This window comes from Plecotus auritus (genome assembly GCF_963455305.1).
Source record: "Plecotus auritus genome assembly, chromosome: 8".
NCBI classification, from domain to species: domain Eukaryota; kingdom Metazoa; phylum Chordata; class Mammalia; order Chiroptera; family Vespertilionidae; genus Plecotus; species Plecotus auritus.
Window position 1 is genome coordinate 67,134,093 of NC_137782.1, and position 21,372 is coordinate 67,155,464.

The window sequence follows — 21,372 nt, forward strand, 5'->3', positions numbered from 1 at the left end:
GAAAATACATTTTGTGGGCCTCCTTGTAAGCTAGGTTACAGTTATAGTTGCCAGTGGACTTCCGAGGTTGGAGATTAGAAAGTGGAAGGAAGAACTTATTCTGCTTGTAGCTGTAGCCATGGCAGGTGACCTCAGTGATCAGAGGTGGCCCCAGGTCATTGTGAGCCAGAGCACCAACATCAGCAAAACACAGGCTTCTAGGCGCCAGAACATGTGTGTCCTCAGCTTCCTGAATTCTAGGGAACATTCCCTTTCCCCCCCCTTTTTACCCCATCCAATTCTTCCAACACCTTGATATCCAGTTTCCAGCACTACATTTTCCTCTGCTTCAAATACCTAGAGTGGGCTGTTTTCCTGGCCAAAAACAGGCTGACACACAACTTTCCCTTCAGTCTGAAACTAATCAAATCCCACCATTTGTACCACCACTTTCCAAAAATGGCTGGTGAAGGAAATTCAGATGCTCAGCTGTTCTATCTTTGGTCATGTCCTTCTGAGAGGTGTCCCTGTCCATATCTCCACACTTGGCCTACCTTCCATCTAAACTCCTAGAACCATCACCTTTATCGCAACCTTGCCGGTTTGAGTCCCCGTTGATCTGCAGTGCTATGTCACGTGTATGTGACTCCCCCGTCTGTGCTCTCACAGCAACCAGCCTCTACCTTGGCACACCTCACACCGTACTGAACTGTCCCATCCTTGACTGGGAGCCCCAGGTTGGGGGGCCACGGTTTATCCTGGACTGCTTGCATACTTGGCACTGAGCAGGTGCTTCCAGAATGTTCGACAGCTCTGTATGGCACCAGCTGCAGAAGTTGGTGGATTGATGAGTTGCTCTGCCAAACCCTAAGCTTAAAAAAAGGAACCCAGGTGGGGTCCTTTTTTTCACTCTATTTTTCCAGAAATCAACTGATGAGAGTTTGCAAGTGTGTGCAGGGTAGGTTGGGGTAAGACAGGGAGCTGAGGCCTGGCCCAGGCAGAGGATCTGGGACACAGAGTTCACAGAAAGACTGGCTGAGGGGCCAAGTAGCTTTAATGAGCCCTAGTACCTTTTCCCCACTTTGTCCCTCCCTCCCCACTCTTCATCCCCCTCCTTCAGTTCTGGACAGGTCCAGCCTGCCCAAGGCTCTACAGCTGACTGGAAGTGCTAATCCTTCTGTCCCCTCAGCCTCTCCAGTCGCCTCCGGAGGTCTGGGGGCACCTTAGCCCCGGCTGCCAGCAGCTCTCGCAGTCTCTGTTTGGGAGTCTTGGTTAGGTGGAAATTGCAGGGGACAGGGCCCTCTTCAAAGGTGACCCGGCAGCTCCGTGTCACTGAGTGGTAACCTTCAGCACTGGCAGTCACCATATAGTCCCCTGGGGTCAGCAGGCGCCAGTAATCTCCGCCCCACGCTGAGAGGAGTGAAAAGCAAGATCCGGGTTCAATGATCCTCAGCCTCTGACCCAGCCTAAAGCCCTCCCACACCTCCACCATCCCCTCCCCGCTACACACACCCGTTGTTACATCATGGTTAATCCCGTCCACAGCAATGACAGCATCAGCGATCCCGAGCTCTGTGTCCTTGTCCCGTACAAATCCTGTAATGCCCATGCGCACCTGTGTGGGGAAAGCTTATCAAACCCTTTCCCTCCTGCATGAGACTGTGACCTTCAGTTCATTTTCTGGCTGTTTCCCTGCAAACCTGATACAGCTAGTATGTGACAGACTCTGATAGAAGTATCTCCTATTGATAAATTACACCGGGACTGGGAAAACTATCACTCCCTGGTAGGAAAGAGTATCGTAGGGCTTCCCCACGTTCAGTGACCCTGGTTATGAACTTGTCATTTTGGAACCCTTGGAAGCTATCCTTATGGAGTCAAGGGACGTGAGTTCCTGCGGAATCTGAAGCGTCTACACCATGGCACTTCCTGCACTTGCCTACTGTGAGTCCTTTCTGAGAACAGCTCAGGGAGCACTCTGTGGACCACAGCTTAGATTGCTGTGGGGTCTACTCCCACAGGCAAATAGTGTCTGACGTCGCCTTGCTGGCACACTGTGCTTCCTGTCCTATAGCCCTCCATGCCAACCTGATGGCCCATGGCATCTTGTGAGTCAGAATGCGAGCTGTGGAACCTTGGATGGATGACCCCATGGTGGGAGCTGCAACCTGAATGGAGAGCAGGTCAGTCGGGAGTGACGGGCTGGCTGGGGGTGAGGATTCGGGTCCCACCTGTTCCAGGTAAGTGAGGAGGGCCTCTTTGTTGTTCTCCCACTCCTGGGGCAGCTCATTCTCATGAGGGAACTTGTCACAGGACAGTTCCACAGTGATCTCAAAGCAGTTGGTGTGTAGGTAACTGAAGTCATTCATGCCTAGGGGAACCACAGACACTGGAGCCCAAGGTGGCAGGGAGCCTGCCCTCTTGGTACCCTCCTCTGAGCGACACTCCCCAGTGGGAAGTGACACCAGCACTGTATGTGACAGCAGATTTTGAGTGGGGTAGGATTATGGGGACAGGGGTAACTTCACCCTCGGGCACATACTCCCAGGGACCGTGTGCCAGTCAGCCCCGTTGATGATGTTGCCATGTAAGGAGAAGTCCTGGTTGTGGCACGGACGGCGATCTGGGTCCTGCATGGCCCAGTTAGTGCCAGCATAGACGGTGCTGAGCCAGCGAAACACAGGATCATCCGGGGTGGGTGTGAGTTCGCGGGCAGCCCATGGGGTCCGAGTCATGTCGAATGGGTAGGACACCACAAGCTCGCCCCCATGGAGGTTGGCACTCAGCACAAAGGGGATCCGCTCCATCCACTCGATCACTGCCCGAGTTTCAGGAGCCACCTGGACAGGGGCAGGTCAGGACAGGTGGGAGTCAGAGACAAGGGTCCCCAGGGGGTGGCCTTCCACCACTGCCCCCAGAATACTCACAGTGGCATTAGGCAGGGTGTAATAAGTGGGCAAGGGCAGGTGGTGGTTGGGGACAGTGTCGGGCATCAACCCGTCGTCCTCTGCTTCCCACAGTGGTGTGTTGAGGTCAGCAAAATTATGGTTAAGGTCAATGCCCTGCTGGTTCCAGCGGCCCTCTGCCCAGCCCACCAGCTCCGAACCCTGCAGGAATGGGGGCTTGGTCAGCCAAGCAGGCTCCAAGCACCAGAGGAGAGGGAGTAGCGTGGCCCTCAGCCCAGGTGGCTTGCCCAGGTGGCTTACCCGGCGGAAGGCAGTCTCATAGCCATCAGGGTTCATGGAGGGCAGCAGGTGAATGCGTGTCTCCGTGAGCAGCCGGGTCACCCGTGGGTTCCCTCGCAGGAACTCATGGCACAGGAACTGCATCAGGAGCAGGAGCAACTCCCGCCCCAGGGCCTCATTTCCATGCATGCCAGCCACGTATCGCACCTCAGGCTCTCCTGGGAACACACAGGGGCTCACGGCTGGCTCATGCCCAGAGCCCTACCTGTGCCTACCTCTCCCACCCCACCTGCCAGTACCCAGCTCATGCTCCCCAGGATGGTCCGACATTTCCATCACATACAGTTTCAGACCCTGGTAGCTCTTCCCGATGCTGTAGACGCGGGTGATGTTGGGGCATTGCTCATTCACCTGCTTCATCAGCTGGGGTGGGGGGCGGGGGGGCGAGAGTGTGATGTGTGAGACCCAGGGGTCAGATCCCATGTGGCTATGGGAGAACTTAAAAAAGCCAGTGGCAGCCCACACAAATGGGGACACCATGGCACAGTACAGGCAGGGAGCAGCAGAAGTGAGCAAAGGCTCAGACAGGGAAAGTGCCGTAACAAGGAAAATTGGAGCAGAGTTTAGGAGTCAACAGGAAAGAAAGGTGAGACAGCGAGGGTGGGAGAGGGGACATGAGGGTAGTCATAGCAGGTTATGCTCTGGTGAGAAGGGGACCTGAGGTACGCAGCTCCTCCCTCTTGGTCATAGGGGTTAAGTCTGACCTTCCTCATGGCCTTATAATTATGATGCCGGAAATCCAGAAGGTCAGAGGATGTCAGTGCAGGGGTCTCAGGGAATGGATCACTAGGATCTGGTGAAGGGCAAGTTCATGGTTAAAGGTAAGTTCACAGTGAAGGATGCATCCTGCCCACCCAGCCCCTGTCCGACTGCCCACCTGAAACCGGGCAGGCCAGGATCTCAGCCCGGAGGCAAGATGCGCCTCCCTGGAGCCAGGTCCGGGGCAGCAGGCGAATAAAGCGGGCCACCTGGGGCTCGGGCAGGAGGTTCAGCACTGGTGACTCTGGGTCCGAATTGGCAGGAAATACCTGGGAGTGTCAAGTACTTTGATGGGGCTGCTCGAACCCCAGCAACCTGTCCCAGGACCCAAATTCCCCATCAAACCCACCCTGGTGGACTCAGGTAAAAATTTGCACTTGGCATCCTGCCAAAGGGCAGCCCTAGGCAGCCATGCTTTCTGGCTGGCTCACAGCTCATTAGACAAATATGGCCACATGACTCAGAAGCAGCCAAACCTAAAACCAGCCAGGACCCTACACGATAGCCTGATGTATAAAAGGGTCCATGAGATGGGGAGGTGAGAGGTGATGCAAGCATCAGAGACCCATCGCCACAAGGGGTGTTCCAGCAGGAAGACATGGCATGAAATGGTACCCGCCCCATGGAAGAATTATTGGGGTCGGGGGGGGCGGGGGGAATACGGGCATGTTCCAAAGCAGCCTGGCTCCTGAGATTGCCTGCTTGGTGTCACTCATCCTGAACCCCTTTCTCCTTTAATGCCCAAGTGGGAATCTGCTGCTTGTCCCCAGACCAACCCCAGGCCAGCCCAGCACCCTAAAATGGGCTGGGTGCCCAACTCTCAGCATAGAGGGCCCAAGCCACATGGCACTACGCACCGCATCCATCCCACTGCTGCGGTTCCTACTCCCCCACCAGGTCCGACTGTCATTGCTGAATTGGACCTTGTATGAGGTGACCCAGTCGTACCTGGCAGGAGGGGTGGGGAGAGATCATCGGTGGCCCCCAGGACTCCCACCCAGCCCTCCTGAGTCTGCCCATGAATTCCTGGCCTGGGGATAGCCCACCTCACCTCCAGATGGAGTTCCTGCCCTGGGTGATAATGCCTGAGAAGCGGACAGGGTGCCTAGCATCCACCTGAAGCCACGGCTCAGCATCCTGCTCCTCAGCACACCAGGCCCCATCATACAGATCACCATCCTCTAGTCCTGACTGTGGGAATAGAAAATGATGATCAGACCCAGGTGGGCAGGGTAGGGTGGACTAGAATTGAAGGGGAGGGCAGGAAAGAAGGTTCTAGGGGTTGCCTTGCTCTGAGCAAGGTGCTGACCTGGATATTGAGCCGTCCTCGGTGTGGTCCAAGACCAACGGACTGACTGCTGGATGCCTCAAGTTGGTTATCTGAAACTCGAAGGGACTCCAAGCCCAAAGGTGGACAGCCTGGGGGCAGGGACAGAGCAGTGGCACAGGACAAGAGAGATGTTTATGAGGGAAGCTGAGTCTAAGCTGGCCCAGCTAGGGGCATGCCTATGTTCGAACTCGAAGGGACTCCAAGCCCAAAGGTGGACAGCCTGGGGGCAGGGACAGAGCAGTGGCACAGGACAAGAGAGATGTTTATGAGGGAAGCTGAGTCTAAGCTGGCCCAGCTAGGGGCATGCCTATGTTCGTGAGGTCGAGTTACTTTAGTGCCTATGTGCCCCAGGGGCTGCAAATCTGGGCAGGGCCCCTGGAGGGGCAGTACCTGGTTCTTGCACCTCAGGAAGATCAATGGTCCCTGCAGGGCTAGTGGTCACCGGAGGCCTGGCAGTCACCAGGGGACTGGGGCTAGTTAACTTCTTTCGTTTCTTCACAATGACCTTTTTCTTCTTGATGACACGAATACGGACACGCTGTTGTGAGGTCCCTGGGGACCAAGGAGAACAGCACCGGGGAAGGGAAGAATGGCATGAAATTCCAGATGGAGAGGTCTGCATCCAAAGAAGGTCTGCGGGCCACAGCAGGTTCCACCACAAGCATCTACGGAGCTGAGCATGGACGTAAAGGCCTGCACAGTCTGATCCCAACCTGCCTCTCCAGCCGCTTCCTTGGCTACTTCTCCTTCCCCATGTGACTACATGCTTGGCCGGCCTCCTCCGACCCCCTCCAGTGGAGAGCTACACCCAACCACTAGGAACTATTTGGCAGCTCCAAAGAGCTGAGTGTGGTTCTTTACCGCTAGACCTTTGCACTGGCTGTCCCCTCCCCAGCATACCACCCACCATCACCTCGGATTTTATTGCCTAATTCCCATCCTTCCTTCACATCTCAGATGCCCTTCGAGGGGCCCTCCTTAGCTCCAGACTCCGTCTCCAAAAGCCCTTGCGCCACCTCCATCACTGCATCTGCCCTCTGGGCTGCGATATTCTGTCCTCAACACCATCCCTGCCTAGGTGCTCAGGCCTCCCAGGGCTGGACCTGTGTCCTGCTCGCCCTTCAGCACAGGGCCTTCCAGGGCAGGTGCCACTAGCTCCCCAGGCACTCAAGCTCCACAGGTACCTCCAGGACACGCTGTACATTTTCATGTCTGGTGCCCTGTGCCTCTGCACATGCGATGTCCTTCTTGGCTGCCCTCCTCTTCAGCAAATCCTGATTCAGAGATGCCCACTCTTTGTGAGCAAGGACCCAACTTTACATGCCTCCTCTGAGAAGCCCTCCTTGACTGCCATTCCCTTGCCTTTCTCCTCTGTGCTCCCACATTTGGAAGTCAGGCAGCCTGCCTCGGCCCCTGCCGAGACAATGCCCCATTCTTCCAGACAGCCTCAGCCGAGTTCTCGCCCTCGCTGTCTCTTGTTCCTTCCTTCTAGCTCCTGCCCCCCAACTCTCTCCTGCACACACAGTCTTGCTCTGAACCTTTTAGTGTCAGCACCTTTGTCTGCACCTCTTTCTCCCCTCCTCCTGACTCTGGTCTCAGTTTCCTTATCTATGAAAAGGGAGGTCTGGGGCTGCAAGAGGCAGCATCCCACTGGCTCCTGTCCCAGGACTGCTGACTGGGTTTGGCCGGGAACTGGGGCTGCTGAGTCAGCATCTATTGCACTGGTCGGAAAGTGTGTGTGTGTGTGTGTGGGCGCGCGCGCGCGCGTGTGTGTGTATGCTGGGGAAGGGTCGTCACACGGAGGACGGGGATGTGGGGGCAACCGACCTGTGGGAGAGGTGGGCCCTGCGGGAGAGCCACCATTCTTCTTCCCCGCGGGCGGCTGTGCCGGGCTGCTGGGTAGGGCTGAGGTAGAGATCGGAGCCTCAGTGGTCCTGGGTGGCGCAAGGCCCAGCACCGAGGCGCCGGGCGCCCCCTGACCCTGACGGACGGCAGGCGCGAAGGTGGCCAAGGTGAGAAGGAGACCCCACATGGCGAAGTCCAGAGGTGTGGACGCACTGGACCGCGGCGGTCGGTGGGTTGGTCTTTTCCTGCCCGCTGCTCCAGAGCCCCCCTCCCCTTCCTGCCGCCGCCACACGCCCCCTGAACCTCCGGCCCGCCCACAGCCCGCTCACTGGCCGGAGACCCCAAAGAGGAGGGTTAGGGAGGGCGGGGCGGAACGTGCGGGGCGGACCCCCGACGGGCAGCAGGACGTCTCGGCACTCACCGACCATGCCCCTCCCTCTCCGGCCTCCCTCGAGCGCTGCCCTGCACCGTCTGCAAAGCCCCTCGGCAACCTCAATTTCACTGCGAGGCTCCTGTCCCGCAGTGGGCACCTACTTTGTGCCACGCGCCATTCCAGATGCTTTACACGTGGCCTCTCAAGCCAACCTCATTTTCCAAACTGGTCAACTGAGGCTCAAAGCGGCCACTGCCTTAGCCAAGACAGCAAAGCTCGGAACTTTGGAGGAGGAAACTACAACCCAAGAGGGAAATCCGTCTAGAGCCAGAAGCCGTCTGCCATGGCGGTGGGACCCAAGGAAGGGTGAGGGGAAACAGACGGGGTGGGGGATGGGAGGAGGGCTGGCCCTCTAGGAATCCTTCTGATGGACAGCCCAAGGGGCCCAGCCAGCGGCGGCGCCTCCCAGCACCACCAAACCCCCACCCCGGCCCCGCCTCCCCTCTCGCCTTTCCCTCCCTTCGCCTCCTCCTTTGCTCACCCGGCTGCCACGTTCTGGTGTTATATAATCCTAGGAGAGAAGCCCGAGCGGATACCCACGGGCTGGATGGGTCCAGGTTTGTTGGGCGTCCTGCCCTCGCCCCTTCCTCGCAGCCCTTGCCTCAGTTCTCCTCCCCGGGCCCGCAGCCTCGGGTCTCCGGCGGCGGGAATACCCCCATCCTTGGATTCCAGAGCGCAGGACCCTTCTCATTCCCCCTCGAAGACCCTATTGACTCTCCCATCCCAGGATCGCCTTCCCAGAAGGAAGGAAATGCGTCCGCTGTGTGCCTCTGGCCGATGCTTTGCTTTTGCAAGGAGCCCGCAGAGAGAGAGACTGCTATCCCCGGGGGGAAGTGATGCCCAGAGGTGGCCAGGAATCTAACGGAGGACGAAGGGCCCTGAGCAAATAGTTTTTGGCAGGGCCACTATCTTTATAAGCAATTAGAGTCACCCAAAGGCAGCGTCTCAGGACCGTTCTCTGGTGGCTCTATCTGCAGGATCTCTGGAAAGAAATACCGTCCTGCGCTCCTGGAACTGAGGACAACACCAGCCCAGTCCACTTCATAAACGGGAGTCCTGGAGCTCCCCAGGCGTCTGGTCCACCCCACCTGCGCGGGGTAGGCGCCCTGTTGGGGACGGCCAGAACATCATCAGGTGCTAGACCGGTGGGGTCAAACCGGACCTGGGTTCAGCAAACCCGGTACTTGAGTTCTGGCTAGGAAAAAAATCAGAGCCACGACTCAAACTGTGAGAGAACATTTATTTGGAAAATCACAGAGGTAGGAGAAGTAATTCATAGAAGAAATAGGCTTAGGAAATAAGTTATAGAGGTAAAGGAAGAGCCCTTGGGGCTAAGAAGTGAGGAAGGTAAAGGGTAGTGGCCTGGAGGGGTTGGGAGGAGAAAGCCGAGGGGAAAGGGACCTGCATGCTCCTAGGAGGTAAAGCGCACTGGGTCCTTAGTCCTAAGGGTTTTAAGGGTGGAGATTGGAGGAGAGGTCCCAGGGGAAGATCTGCTTCCCGAGTGTGTCCTTTCAGGGTCCGGGTCTCCACTGACTGATTGGCTGTCTGGGCAGGGGGTCATTCTTTATTCAATGCAGCTGGTTCTGAGGTCAGCGGTGGTGTGGCCTTGCTTGTCCGGTTTTGCTCCTTTTCTGGGCCTGAAGCTGAAATACAACTGAGGCCTGGATGTTATCTCTGAGGAGACAAAGTCACCCTGATGACAAGGTCCCACACTACAATTATCCTTTGCTAGCCACTCAGGGCTTCCGCCCTGGTAACCTTCTGTACCTGACCCTTCAGCCTCGCTCTGATCATGTCTGACTAACTACCTACCCCAGCCTGAAAGGGAGTAACCTGGACAGGACCCACCTTGGAGTGCCCTGCCTGGACGGCACTGCCAAGGTCCCAGACACCAGGGGGCACTTAGAAAAACTCAAGGTAGGTGCACCAAAGCCAAGGCTCCCTGACGTGCAACCAGATCAGAGGCAGAAGGACGGGGGTCAAAGGCAGAAGGATGGTACTACAGGCCAAGGCTTGGTGGGAGTGGGGGTGGGGGATGGAAGGCCGGGACAGGCTCCTATAGAGTGAGAAGCAGGTCTGAACAAAGCCCAATCTGTCCACTTTCCTGTCTCTGGCACCCACCCCCTCCAAGGTCCCCATACAGCAGCCAAATCCTGTCAAATTCCTCCTGGCTTAAGTCCCTTCTGGGCTCACCTGCAAGGCCCTTCATGACAAGGTTCTGCACCCACACCTTTCCCACCTCATCTCCCCATGCTCACCTCCTGGCTCACATCCCACCAAACACACAGGCTTTCAAGCTATTCCTCCAATGCACCAGCCCATCCAGCCATGGGGCCTTCGCATTATCTCACCTCCTTATTCAGATTTGCATCCTCATCATTCAGATTGCCTTTCAGTGTCACCTGCCTCCTAGGGCCTTCCCTGACCATTCTGATGGAATAAGCTCCCTCCTCTACACACACACTCTATGCTGTCATACTCTTTTATTATGTTGTCTTCAAGGCACTCCACATGACTGAGATTATCTTGTTTAATTTCGTATATGTTCACTGTTCTCTCCTCCCCTGCTGCAGGAGGTAAGCAACCCTCCAAGAAAGCCCCCCCCCCTTTTTTTTAATCCTCACTCAAGGATATTTTTTCGATTGATTTTTAGAGAGAGTGGAAGGGAGAGAGAGAGAGACAGAGAGAGGAACATCAATGTGAGAGAGACACATTGATTGGTTGCCTCCCACACATGCCCTGAGCAGGGCTGGGGATTGAGCCCGCAACCAGGGTACATGCCCTTGACTGGAATTGAACCTGGGACCCTTTAGTCTGCGGGCAGACACTCTATCCACTGAGCCAAACTGGCTAGGGTCAAGAAAGCCTTTTGCACCCAAATGTTCACTGTACCTCAGGGCCTAGAAAAGTGCCTGGTTCCTAGTCAGTGATCAAAAAGTATTTGTATAATATATTCAAGGTTAGAGAGAAACAAGAAGAGCTGGAGGGTCTGGCTGGTATGACTCAGTGGTTGAGTGTTGACCCAGGAACCAAGAGGTCGCTGGTTTAATTCCCGTCAGGGCACATGCCCTGTGGAGGGTGTGCAAGAGGCAGCCAATCAATGACTCCCTCTCTTGATGTTTCTATCTCTCTATCCCTCTTCCTTATTCTCTAAAAATCAATAAATATAATAAGAAGAGCAGAAGGGAAGTTGACTCTTCCCAACAGTACCAGGTTTTGTGGGACAGGAGATGTCAGGACATGAACCGGGACACCTGCCCCCACAAAGGGACTGGCAGGAGAGGGCATGTTGGCCACTTCCCACCATACCCTTAGCTGCTGGGATTTGCGGGATATTCATGCCTTTTGTGTCCCGTGTACCTCTTCTTATCCCTCTTACCCCTTTGTGCCCCTTGTCTCTCTGCCTTGTCTGTTAGGGCCCCTTTACATCCCTCTAAGCCTCAACACCTCCTCATGCCCCTTTATAACTTCATCCCCTCACACTCCACTGTGTTCCCAATTACTCCACTTTGGCCCTTGCCACTGGGTCCCTGGGGCTGCAAAGCCACCAAGCCTGGAAGCAGGTTCTAGCGGTAGCAGCTAATAGGCTACCATGGCAACTGGACCCCCCCCCCCCCTCCAAATCAAGGCTGTTACTGCCTGTTACTACTGAGCCAATAAGCAGAGACAAGGCTGAACCATTTAGGAGTGTTGATTTCATATTGCCAGCAATATGGAATGAGCAGCGGGCTTCATGCCATGGAAATTAAAAAAACTGCTCCCTCCTTTCTTCTGCCAGCTGGCTGATTTTATAGGGGTGAGGGAAAATAGTGATGTGCAGCTGGGAGGGCAGCAGGGTCAAGGGAGCTTTAGGGTCTGCAGTCTGTATGTCTGCCCTTAGGAGCTTGAAGTCCGATAACAAGGTGGCTACAGCTCAGCCTGTTCCTGGGACCAGAGAATGGTCAGCATTCCTGAGGCAAACTCCCAGAGTGGGCCAGGGTCCCGGCACAGCAGCCAAGTTAAACCATGTCCTGTCCTCGGTTTGCTCTCAAAATGTATTTTCTTTTCTGAATAATGGACCCATCTGGGCTTCCTCAAGGCCACCTTATTTTTGCAGCCCTGTTTTTCTTCTTGCACCACAAACTCCAGTTACCCAGGGTCTGTCAGAAACCCTCTCAGCTTTGATTAGTCGGTGAATAATCTTTACACAACTGAGGTTCTATTCTGCTAAGTGCCCTTCCTCCCATCACAACTACTTGCACATCTAGATCTCTAGCCCCAGGAGCCAGGTAGAGAATCTTTTGTAGCCTCACAAGGGCAAGGCTACTTTACAAGCACAATGGAGCCAGACTGGGTGGGGACACCTGCCTAAAGGGATCTTGGTTCAAGGGATGCGCTGGGAATCGCCTGCCAGCATTGCCTGCCGCTAGTGTGGTTGGGTGGCTGGAAGTGGAGAGGATAAATGACTTGGAGCCACACTGGTTTAATGTCACATCCAGTTTCTGCCGTTTACTTGTTCGGGTATCCTTGAATAGTAATTTCACCTCTTTGAGCCTCAGTTTCCTCATCTGTAAAACTGGAATGATAATATTTTCTTCCCAGGGCCGTGATGATAAAAGTGAGATACTATGTGGTTCTAGGAACCATGACATTAACCAGATGAATGAAAGATGGAGAAAACAGCTTAACACAGTCTCCTTGCTCCCGCATACATGGACGGAATAAAACAATATTAAGAAAAGAAAGGAGGCTACGTATTTGGCTGCACAAATAGAAAAGTAGCGAAATCTACTGCCTACTGTGTCTCCTAATCTCCTGTCCTGGTGCTGAGGAGAACTCACTGCCCACTAGGTACCTCCCCCCCTCCCCGACCCCATGGTGCATGTGAGCATTAATGGGGACTCCCGTGGCACCTAGATGCACAAGAGGCACTTTCCCACATGCCCATCCTTCCCTCACCACCACCTCCCCAGCTCTCTCCCTTTTGTACATCAAGGTCTTGGAGAGCCTTGTTCTCAAAGTGTGGCCAAGGACCAACAGCGTCAGCATCTCCTGTGAGCCTCTTAGAAATGCAGAATCCCTCCCCAGACCTACTGAATCAGAACTTGCATGTTAACAGAACTCAACCACAGGAGAGTCATGTGCATATTAAAGGTTGAGAAGCACTAGCTGGAGTTTTAGAGCACCTGCACTTAAAATGCATGAGATTCACAACTTTCTGAGTTTGATGTTGCCACTGAAAATGTTAACTCAAGCCACCAGAATACATCCACATAACATTAGGAAATTGGTTTCATTCATCTTGGGAGGTTGTACTCCCAACCTCCACAATATGACCTATATTAATTTGCCTTTTTTTAACAAAATTATTGTTATCAAAATAATTTATAGTAGTTTTAGAGGTAACTCACATTTAGGCTTGTAATAGAAGACTTTTCTTTTCTAATCTCCATTCCCAAGTCAACCACTTTAAATTCTGTTATTTTTCCTTGTATTTACCTCTGTGCTTCTATTGCTATTTCTTGATTTTTCTATGGTTAGATGTTATCTGTGGGTTTCTTGCTCTGGAATTAACCTCACTTTCCTCCCCTCTTCCCCCCCATACACATCCAAGTACATAAACATGCACTTTCCCTACTTCTATTTTCCCAAAAGAGCCAAATCATTGGAGTCAATATGCAGAGCTTATGTTATGACCATGTAAATGTTATTGTTCAACTTTCTGTGTTCCCTGGAGTTATTAATTACTTTGTTTTATCATTTGCTTGGTTTTCTAGGCACCAATTGTAAATTCAATCCCAATGTTTCCAACAGAACTGAACATTAATTTTGAATATGTCTAAAAACAGATAATTTCATTTTCTTCTGGAAACATCCCTCTTTGGACATCTACCTTTTGATTCCAGACTGGGTTTCTTTCTTTCTTCCTTTTTAAATAGTTGGTTGATTTTTAGAGAGAGAAGGAGAGGGAGAAAGAGATTGAGAGAGAGAGAGAGAGAGAGAGAGACATTGATGTGAGAGCACATCTATCAGCTATCCTGAGGACTGAGCCCACAACTTGGGCATGTTCCTTTGACCAGGATCAAATGGTCAACACATGGGATGAAGCCCAGCCAATTGAGCCACGTTCGCCAGGCTGCTTTCTTTCTTTACCTGGGAGCACAGCTGACTTTACCTGGGAGCACAGCTGACATACCAGGCCTTTCTCATCATTCTTCTTCTGTGTTTAGCCTCATTTATTTATTTTTATTTTTTTGTTAATCCTCACCTAAGGAGAGAGAGTGGAAGGGAGGGAGGGAGGGGGTAAGAGAGAGAGAGAGAGGAACATTGATGTGAGAGAGACACATAGATTGGTTGCCACCCGCACATGCCCTGACCTGGCCAGGGATGAACTTGCAACCCAGGTACATGCCCTTGACTGGGAATTGAACCCGAGATCCTTGGTACGTAGGCCAATGCTCTAACCACTGAGCAGCACCAGCCAGGGCTTAGCCTCATTTCTTAAAATTCCATACTGTCCTCTTTCTTAGTTTAATCCCTGTTTTTCTGAAGTAGACACTCTAGTAACTAAGAAAAAGTGTATGCAAAATCAAATTTCTGAGACCTCGTATGGCTTTAAATGTCTTTATTCTGCCTTCACACTTGAAATCAAATGAACAGATACATGTTTCTAGGTTGAAAATAATTTTCCCTTGAAATTTTGTGGGCATTGCTTTATTGCCCTGGGAAGAGTCAGACCGAAGGCAATCACCAAATGGTCCCGAGGGCTGGTGGCCTTGGCCCCATGGACTGTGGAGCTCATCGCCATCAAAGGTGTCAAGGCCACCACCCTTGAATCTTTGGACAGGGTCCGCTGGAGGCAAATATGCAGTCTGATTCTCTGTCTCCTCCTCTCCTAGGGGCTGTATGGCCACTGTTCCCCTTCCCCCACTCCCTTCAATTTTCCTTCAAAGTATACTATGTGGACAGAGATTAAGTTCTCTCAGTTACTACCTATTCCCATTCTTGCCTCTCAGGTCTCTAAACTGGGATGTGTTGGGACCATCACACAATTACACAACATCAATGGGGGTAGGTTTCTTTCCTAAGTGACCAATCCCTTTATTACGTGTTCATTTTCCTTCATTTCATTCTCAGAGAGTGACTCTAACTTTCAGTTTGGGGGTTACTATGTTGTAGCCCTCTATGCCATTTCTGGAATCCCGTATCCCGAACTCCTACAAACCATAGTACTTAAATGCTTAAACAGCTGCCTCTTGCCCCGCTCACATGAAGCAGGTCACATGGGAGCCCAACCTTGGAAAGCCTCTGGTTCCTTCCTGACAGATGCTTTGCATTCCAGGGCTGCAGTCCTGAAAAATCCCCGGCAAGGGCCCACAGGCATCACCCTACTCTCAGGGGAGAGAGCAGTGGGCAGGAAGATTGAATGACTTGTCCCTGGACACAGCTCCGAGCACCTGCAGGAGAAAGAAAGCAGCCCTTTCCTTTGGTCAGCCACCCATGTAGTGATGCGGTTAGAATGCCTCTTGGCAACTCAGATCCCCATGGGAGGGCCCTAAGGCAGAGGATTAGCAGAGGCAAGAGGACTAGTCGTAGTTCTCAGAAAGAACTGACCTTTGGCTAAGCCCCACCCAAGCCACTAGCTGCTTGTGAGGCCAGACCCAGCAGCAGCCCCTCCCTACCACAGAGCCCCATCTGGCAAGAGCTCACAATGCCCCAGCTGCCCAGTCCCAGAATGGCAGACCGAAGTGGCAGGAGGTGAGGAGGATTGGGTGGGTGGGTGGGGAGGGGGAGATTCCCAAGGAGCCCAATTCCCCACTCCTTGAGCTCATCTGTCTGCCATCCCCTCCCACTCTCCCACACACACCCATTACTACCTCCCATACAGCCCCTTCTTATAACCTCCACCTCCCTCCATGACCCAGCTCTGTTACCCAGGCCTGAAGTCCTTGCTTATCCTATCCCTGTCCCTCCCAGGGGCCTGAGTGCTGGGGAGGGATTGGGTAGCTCAATGGGTCCGTGTGTGTTCGTCTGGGGCCCTAGCCCGGCCCAGCTCCTGGACAGTGTCCTAGGGCTGGGAGCACTGGGGTTGACAATTCGGGCAGTCTTTTCCATGGCTGGCCCAGCCTTGCTGCTGCTGCTGCTACTGGTCAGCTTCCTGGCCTTCGACCTGCTCCACAGGTAAATGGGCAGCAGCCTGGCAGGTGGGCAGGTGCAGGCAAGCAAGCAAGTGGTCAGCCTCCCGAATCCCAGCTGCTACCCTCTCTTCGCAGGCCCACAGGTCCCACCCGGCCACAGCACACACTTCTCACAGGGGGCCAAAGTCAAGGGGCCGGCGAGGGCCCAAGACAGCAGGAGGCTCTACTCCTGCAGACAGTGGCAGTCACAGGACGACTCAGCCTCCAGGAGGCTCTGCTACTACTGCTCCTGGGCCTGGAGCTGCTCTTGGGAGCCCGAGGCATGCCCTTGGCCCTGCTTGGCCTGGCTTTCTGCCTCTATCCTTGGGCCTGACTGCCCTCCAGAAATACACTGGCCATGCTACTTCCCCAGGCCTCCTTTCCTCCATCCTGGGCTGGGCAGGTGGGAGGGTACACGTTTGTCCCCAGCCTGAACATCAGCAGACCTCCAGCAATGATAGAAGGTGAGAAGAGGTAAGAGACAGCGAGCCCAGGTCAGGATGTGATAGCCATCTCAGAACCTACAGGTTGGGGCTGGCCATTCTGGCCTCCCCTGTGGTTCTAAAGAATGAAGGCCCAGAGAAAGACTTGCAAGAGAGCAGAGTGGGACTCATTATTAGCCAGTAGAGAAGGGACAGGCATCCAAGAGGGCTTTCCACAAGAAAGCATGAGGAACTACATCTGTGGGCTCCCATACTTCCCTGCTAGCCTAGAGCAGTTGTCGGCAAACTGAGGCTCGCGAGCCGCGGTTTGCCACTCTGTTGACTAATGAGTTTGCCGACCACTGGGATAGGGGCTTAATCACAAGGAACAACAACAGCCTGTAATTATTGGAATCGAGTGTCTAGGTCAGTGGTTGCAGTTTGCCGACCACTGGCCTAAAGGGTCCACAGAGAGAGGCTCAGGTGAGGCTCACACCCTGGAGCGGCTCCTTTCTTGGCTGGACCCCACCCCAATCCGGGTCACAATGGGCCTCCTCTAGGGAGGGGGAGGGAGAGTGAAAGAGGGGCTCAACTCTGGCTGCCAGGCCATCCTGGGCGCCGCAGAAAGCAACATGACTTAGGGACCTCTGCCCAGAGGTAAGACCCAGACCCCAGCTCAAAGCCCCACCCCACCCACACTGGTGCCCTCCTGACCCCTGCACCCCAGGCATCTCCAGGGCTGCTCCTGCAGCTGGCCTAGCCTCTCCCCAGATGCACCAACTGTGATGCAACAGCCTCGAGTGGAGACGGATGCCATCGGGGCCGGTGAGGGGCCGCAGCGGGCACTGCCCTGGACGGCCTGGGTCACGCGACAGGATTGGGTGCGCTGGTGCTTGTGCCACGTGCCCCAGAGCTGGACCCAGTGGTGGACCACATCAAGCTGGCGGCAGCCACTGCAGCGTATGCTGTGGAATCTGGAGGGGATCCTCTACCTGTTGCTGGCCCTGATGCTGTGCCACGCGCTCTTCACTACCGGCTCCCACCTGCTGAGCTCCCTGTGGCCTGTGGCAGCCGCAGCGTGGCGCCATCTCCTGCCTGCCATCCTGCTGCTGGTGCTCAGCGCCCTCCCGGCCCTGCTCTTCACCGCCTCCTTCCTGCTGCTGTTCTCTACGCTGCTGAGCCTCGTGGGCCTCCTCACCTCCATGTCTCACCCAGGCTACGCTCAGGACTTGGACCAATAGAAGGGCAACCCATCCCGCTGCCTGTGTCTGTTAGCCCTGGCCTAAGGCCTGAGGCCCTGAGGGAGAGGGAGGGCAGAGAGACTAGGGCCTTCCTGCTTCAACAGGCCCAGACTTCCAGTCCCTAGCACAGGTTGTGGCATGGGTGACGTTGCTGGAGCTGGCAAGGTAGACTGGCCTGACCCTGGGCACCTCCCTCAAGCTGCTGCTGCAGGTACTTGGTGTGGGGGCCAGGGGCTTTGAGGAGAGGGGATAGGGCAGAAGGCTTAACTAGGGGCAGAGCTTGGCTAAGCCACCCAGAGCTCCCATATGGGTGTGGTGACACTACTGGGGCCCCCTTAGCAACTGGCAACATCTTTTTCTTGCAGCTGTCTCAGCTTCAGACTCATTGAAAACTTCTACCTGGGTACCCCTGGACTTGCCATTCCTCCCACCAACGCTCTTTTTCCACTTACCCGAGCTCTAGGAAGGACCCACTGACAGAAGCCTAGCTAGAAGAGAGCTGGCCACAAGCCCCATGAGACTTCAACTAACTCACCTCCCAGACCTTCCTGCCCAGACATTCCCCCACTCCCTAGATACCATAGCTCCTGCCTCAGTCCACATCCCCAAGTCTGGAAAATGGGCTGAATAGGGTAGTAAAGTTCCCAGAGAGTACCCACTCTTTAAGTCTCCTGAGGTCTGTTCTGGAAAAACAAACAAGTCCCATTTCACCCTCCTACACATGTGGCCTTGGCCAATTAATTCTTTTGAGCTTGTGCTAAGTGCGTCAAAAGCAATGCCAATGTGTGAAGTACTTTGTAAAGTCCAGGAAACAATAAGATACTATATTGAACTCTTGAGAACATTCTGTAGACTCAAAAGGTCTTTGGAGCCCTATGGTCATAGGAAGAGCAAGAAGCTTCCCTAGGCCTTCGGAAAAATGTTCTGTCGTGAGTAGAATTACAGTGGTAAACAGAGGATGGGAGGGAGTGGACAAGATGTAAAAATGTCATGTGTCATGAAATCTCAAAATCCGCAGATGTCGAACTCTTCTGATTATAAAATGCTTGGGCCTGGGGCTTAGTGCCAGGAGATGCTTGCACAGATCTGTGAGTGGGAAAAGGATAGCCCATGGTTTCCAAAATGGACCCGGCTGCTCACTGCACCAGGACGGTAGTGAAAGGTGGCATTCCCAATGCCCAGGGTGCTGGCTGTTTGCACATCTGCCAACCCTCCAAACAAAACAGTGAGTGATCAACTATTATCAAACTAGAGGCCCGGTGCACAAAAATTTGTGCACTGGGGGCGGGGAGGTCCCTCAGCGCAGCCTGCGCCCTCTCACAGTCCAAGAGTCCTCAGGGGATGTCCTACTGACAAGTTAGGCCTGTTCCCCACCTAAGCCACAGTCTGGCCTCCCTCTGCGGAAGGCAACCAGGCCAGCTGATCAGGGGATGGTGCCGCCCCCCGCCCCCGCATTGCCGTTCCCTCCCTCTGCCCGCTGGCACTCACCTTGGCTAGCCTGGCACCACCTGCTTGCCGGCCCCGCCCCCTGCCAACTGGTCGTTCTGCTGTTCAGTTGGTTTGCATATTATACTTTTATTATATAGGATAAGGCACATGATAGACAGCTTTACCCACAGCTAAGATCCAACTACCTGATCCCTACCCCACTTCTAACCCCCACCCAATTCCTGACCCTCCCAAATCCTGCCCAACCCCTACCTAGTGTACTCCTAAGCCTACAAGCCCTGCTCCCTAAAGCCCTCGACCCAAAGCCCCCTCTCCTGCCACCTAAATACTCAAGCCCTGAGGACCAGCCCCTAGAACCCAGGTTCATTTTTGCCAAAATCCATTTGCTGTAGAATTTCATAACCCTCCATGCAACTGGTTAGAAGCCTTCAGCATCCATGCCTGAAACCCCAGGCATAGTCCTTCCTTCCCATTTCCTTGTGATTGTCCCTGCAATATAGCCTGGTAGCAAGGGCAAGACAGGACACGGCAGTGGTATAGCCTCGTGGTTAGCAGGGGCTCTGGAGTATTAGCTGAGGCTGGGTTTGAATCCCAACATCGTCACTTTCTATCTCCATGGCCTTGTGGAAATTGCTAAACCTTCCTGAACTTCATTTTCCTCAGGGGTAAAGCAAGGTAAGAACCCCTGTCTTAGGGCTTCTGCAGGGCTGCTGGCATGTGGGTGAAGTTCCTAGACTGACGCCTCACCATAGCTATGCTACTACTATTCCATTTTAGAGATGAGAAATCGGGTTCAAAACAGCTACTTGCCAATGGGAAGGCCAGGTTGTTTGAGTCCTCGTCTACTTAACAGGACACTAAAAGGAAAGCAATAGAGAAAAAACAACCTAACTGAAGTCTGCTGGATGCTCTCCTCAGGTCCACCATAGACTTAGCCCAGCATCGCTGCTCAGCAATATCACTCCGGAGCCTCGAGCCCATTCCAGTTAAGGGAGAGTGGAGGTTTGGGCCCAGACCAAACACATTGCGTGCGGGACAAGATGCAGGCAGAAGCAAGGAGAAGGCCTCCTTCCCTTTCCCACATAAATACAGGGAGGGGCAAAAGTAGGTTCACAGTTGTTCTTAAGGAAAACACAATAATTAATAAATAGTACAAGAATAAACTCTGTGTTTCACATACCCACAACTGTAAACCTATTTTTGCCCCATCCTGTGTATATATATATATCCTTCCACTCTCCTGCTCTGCTAATGTGGAGTAAGGTGGTATAACCAGACTGGGTAGCAGATGGGTAGTACTTATCAAATTAGATCAGCACATGCCCTGTGACCCAGCAACCCAACATGAATTCTCACAGAGGCTCCTAAGGGCCTTGCTCAAAGTGTGGCCCTAGGACCAGCAGTATAGGCCTCACCTGGGAGCTGGTCAAAAATGCAGGGTTTGGGGCCCCACTCCAGGCCTGTGGAATCAGAGCCTGCATTTTTTTTTATTCTTATTTCAGAGCCTGCATTTTAACAAGGTTCCCAGGTGATACCCTGTTTGAGAAACGCTGCATAAGAGGATGTGTTTGAGAGTAATGATTGCACTGTAATTGGTGGTGGCAGGAGATGAGAAAAGGGAAACATAGTGTGAGCACCGCTGAGAAGAGGCAGCAGTTAGAGGGGTAGGAGCTATAGAGATTGACCTTGAACTCCTAGCTTTGAGTGAAAAACTGAATGAGAAATAATATAATTCTTTGAATGCAAATTTCAAATGCATGCCAGCAAAACACACTTCGGTGGAAGGTGGCAAGAACACATGAAAACAAAAGAAATGGCTAGCTCTAAGGGGCAGGCAGAGGGGAATGGAGTATTCAGATAAAAGGGAATGAAGTGAGGAACCTTACAGAGACTAAAGAAAAATATCATGAACATACTTCCTGAAATTCCTTTAAATGTAGACCAAGTCATCCTTTTAGGGTTAAAAGGCTTAAAAATGCAAGCTCGTGGAGAATGAACATGCTGGAATGAAGGCGTTCTAAGCCTTTTGGGTTTGGGCCAAGACGGAGCGCTGCGATGTTCCAGTGGCCTGAGGGACCTGGGAGGCTGAGTGGGATCTCCGCCTGTCCTCCCCCGCCAGCCACAGCCTGCTCTGACAGGATTGGGACAGGCGTGGGGATCCAGTAACCCGTGTGGCCTGGCCAGAAAAATAATCAGGTTGGGCGGGGAATGAAGAACGCAGCGGAGGAGGCGTCAGCCTCCAGAGGCCTTGCACCTGAGAAAACAGGAATCCACGGTCACATATGCAGGAGCAGGAGTGTCCCGGGGTAGGGCTTCCCTCTGCCCCAAGGAACAGGGAGCGGCCAGGACACGGGAGGGCCCGAGAGGGTGGTGACAAGGGGGCTCATGAGGCTGGGGCACCACTTGAGACAGTTGTCAGTGGCCATCCGGGGAAAGGAGAGGGGTCCCTGGAAGGAGGAGGCGCTCTCCCTCAGACTCATGTGTGCAGGGGGAAGGGGAGGCTATGTCCTCGC

At 53.7% G+C, this 21,372-nt stretch overlaps 3 protein-coding genes across 5 annotated transcripts; 2 read left to right on the forward strand and 1 right to left on the reverse strand.

Moving 5' to 3' along the window:
- Positions 1 to 1,147: 1,147 nt before the first annotated feature.
- CPXM1 (carboxypeptidase X, M14 family member 1) lies at positions 1,148 to 7,345 on the reverse strand (the record flags this gene model as incomplete). 3 transcript variants are annotated; one of them, XM_080683505.1, is made up of 14 exons in its annotated part: positions 1,148 to 1,389; positions 1,492 to 1,594; positions 2,211 to 2,350; positions 2,744 to 2,819; positions 2,907 to 3,086; positions 3,186 to 3,382; positions 3,464 to 3,587; positions 3,929 to 4,017; positions 4,102 to 4,252; positions 4,841 to 4,931; positions 5,035 to 5,174; positions 5,293 to 5,402; positions 5,704 to 5,865; positions 7,174 to 7,345. In XM_080683505.1, 14 exons carry the CDS (start codon positions 7,343 to 7,345, stop codon positions 1,148 to 1,150), a joined length of 1,977 nt encoding a protein of 658 aa, XP_080539631.1. The 3 variants fall into 3 exon arrangements, with proteins under 3 accessions (XP_080539631.1, XP_080539630.1, XP_080539629.1); XM_080683504.1 differs by having other exon boundaries at positions 2,522 to 2,819; XM_080683503.1 differs by having other exon boundaries at positions 2,522 to 2,819; positions 7,141 to 7,345.
- Positions 7,346 to 15,486: 8,141 nt separating this feature from the next.
- LOC308256200 (uncharacterized protein C20orf141) lies at positions 15,487 to 16,081 on the forward strand (the record flags this gene model as incomplete). Its single annotated transcript, XM_080684266.1, is given in 3 exon segments — positions 15,487 to 15,499; positions 15,502 to 15,751; positions 15,844 to 16,081. Coding segments are annotated over 3 exon segments (501 nt in total).
- Positions 16,082 to 16,936: 855 nt separating this feature from the next.
- Positions 16,937 to 17,410, forward strand: TMEM239 (transmembrane protein 239; the record flags this gene model as incomplete). Its single annotated transcript, XM_080683738.1, has 1 exon — positions 16,937 to 17,410. The coding sequence occupies exon 1, from the start codon at positions 16,955 to 16,957 to the stop codon at positions 17,408 to 17,410; it is 456 nt and encodes a 151-aa protein (XP_080539864.1). The 5' UTR covers positions 16,937 to 16,954.
- Positions 17,411 to 21,372: the final 3,962 nt, after the last annotated feature.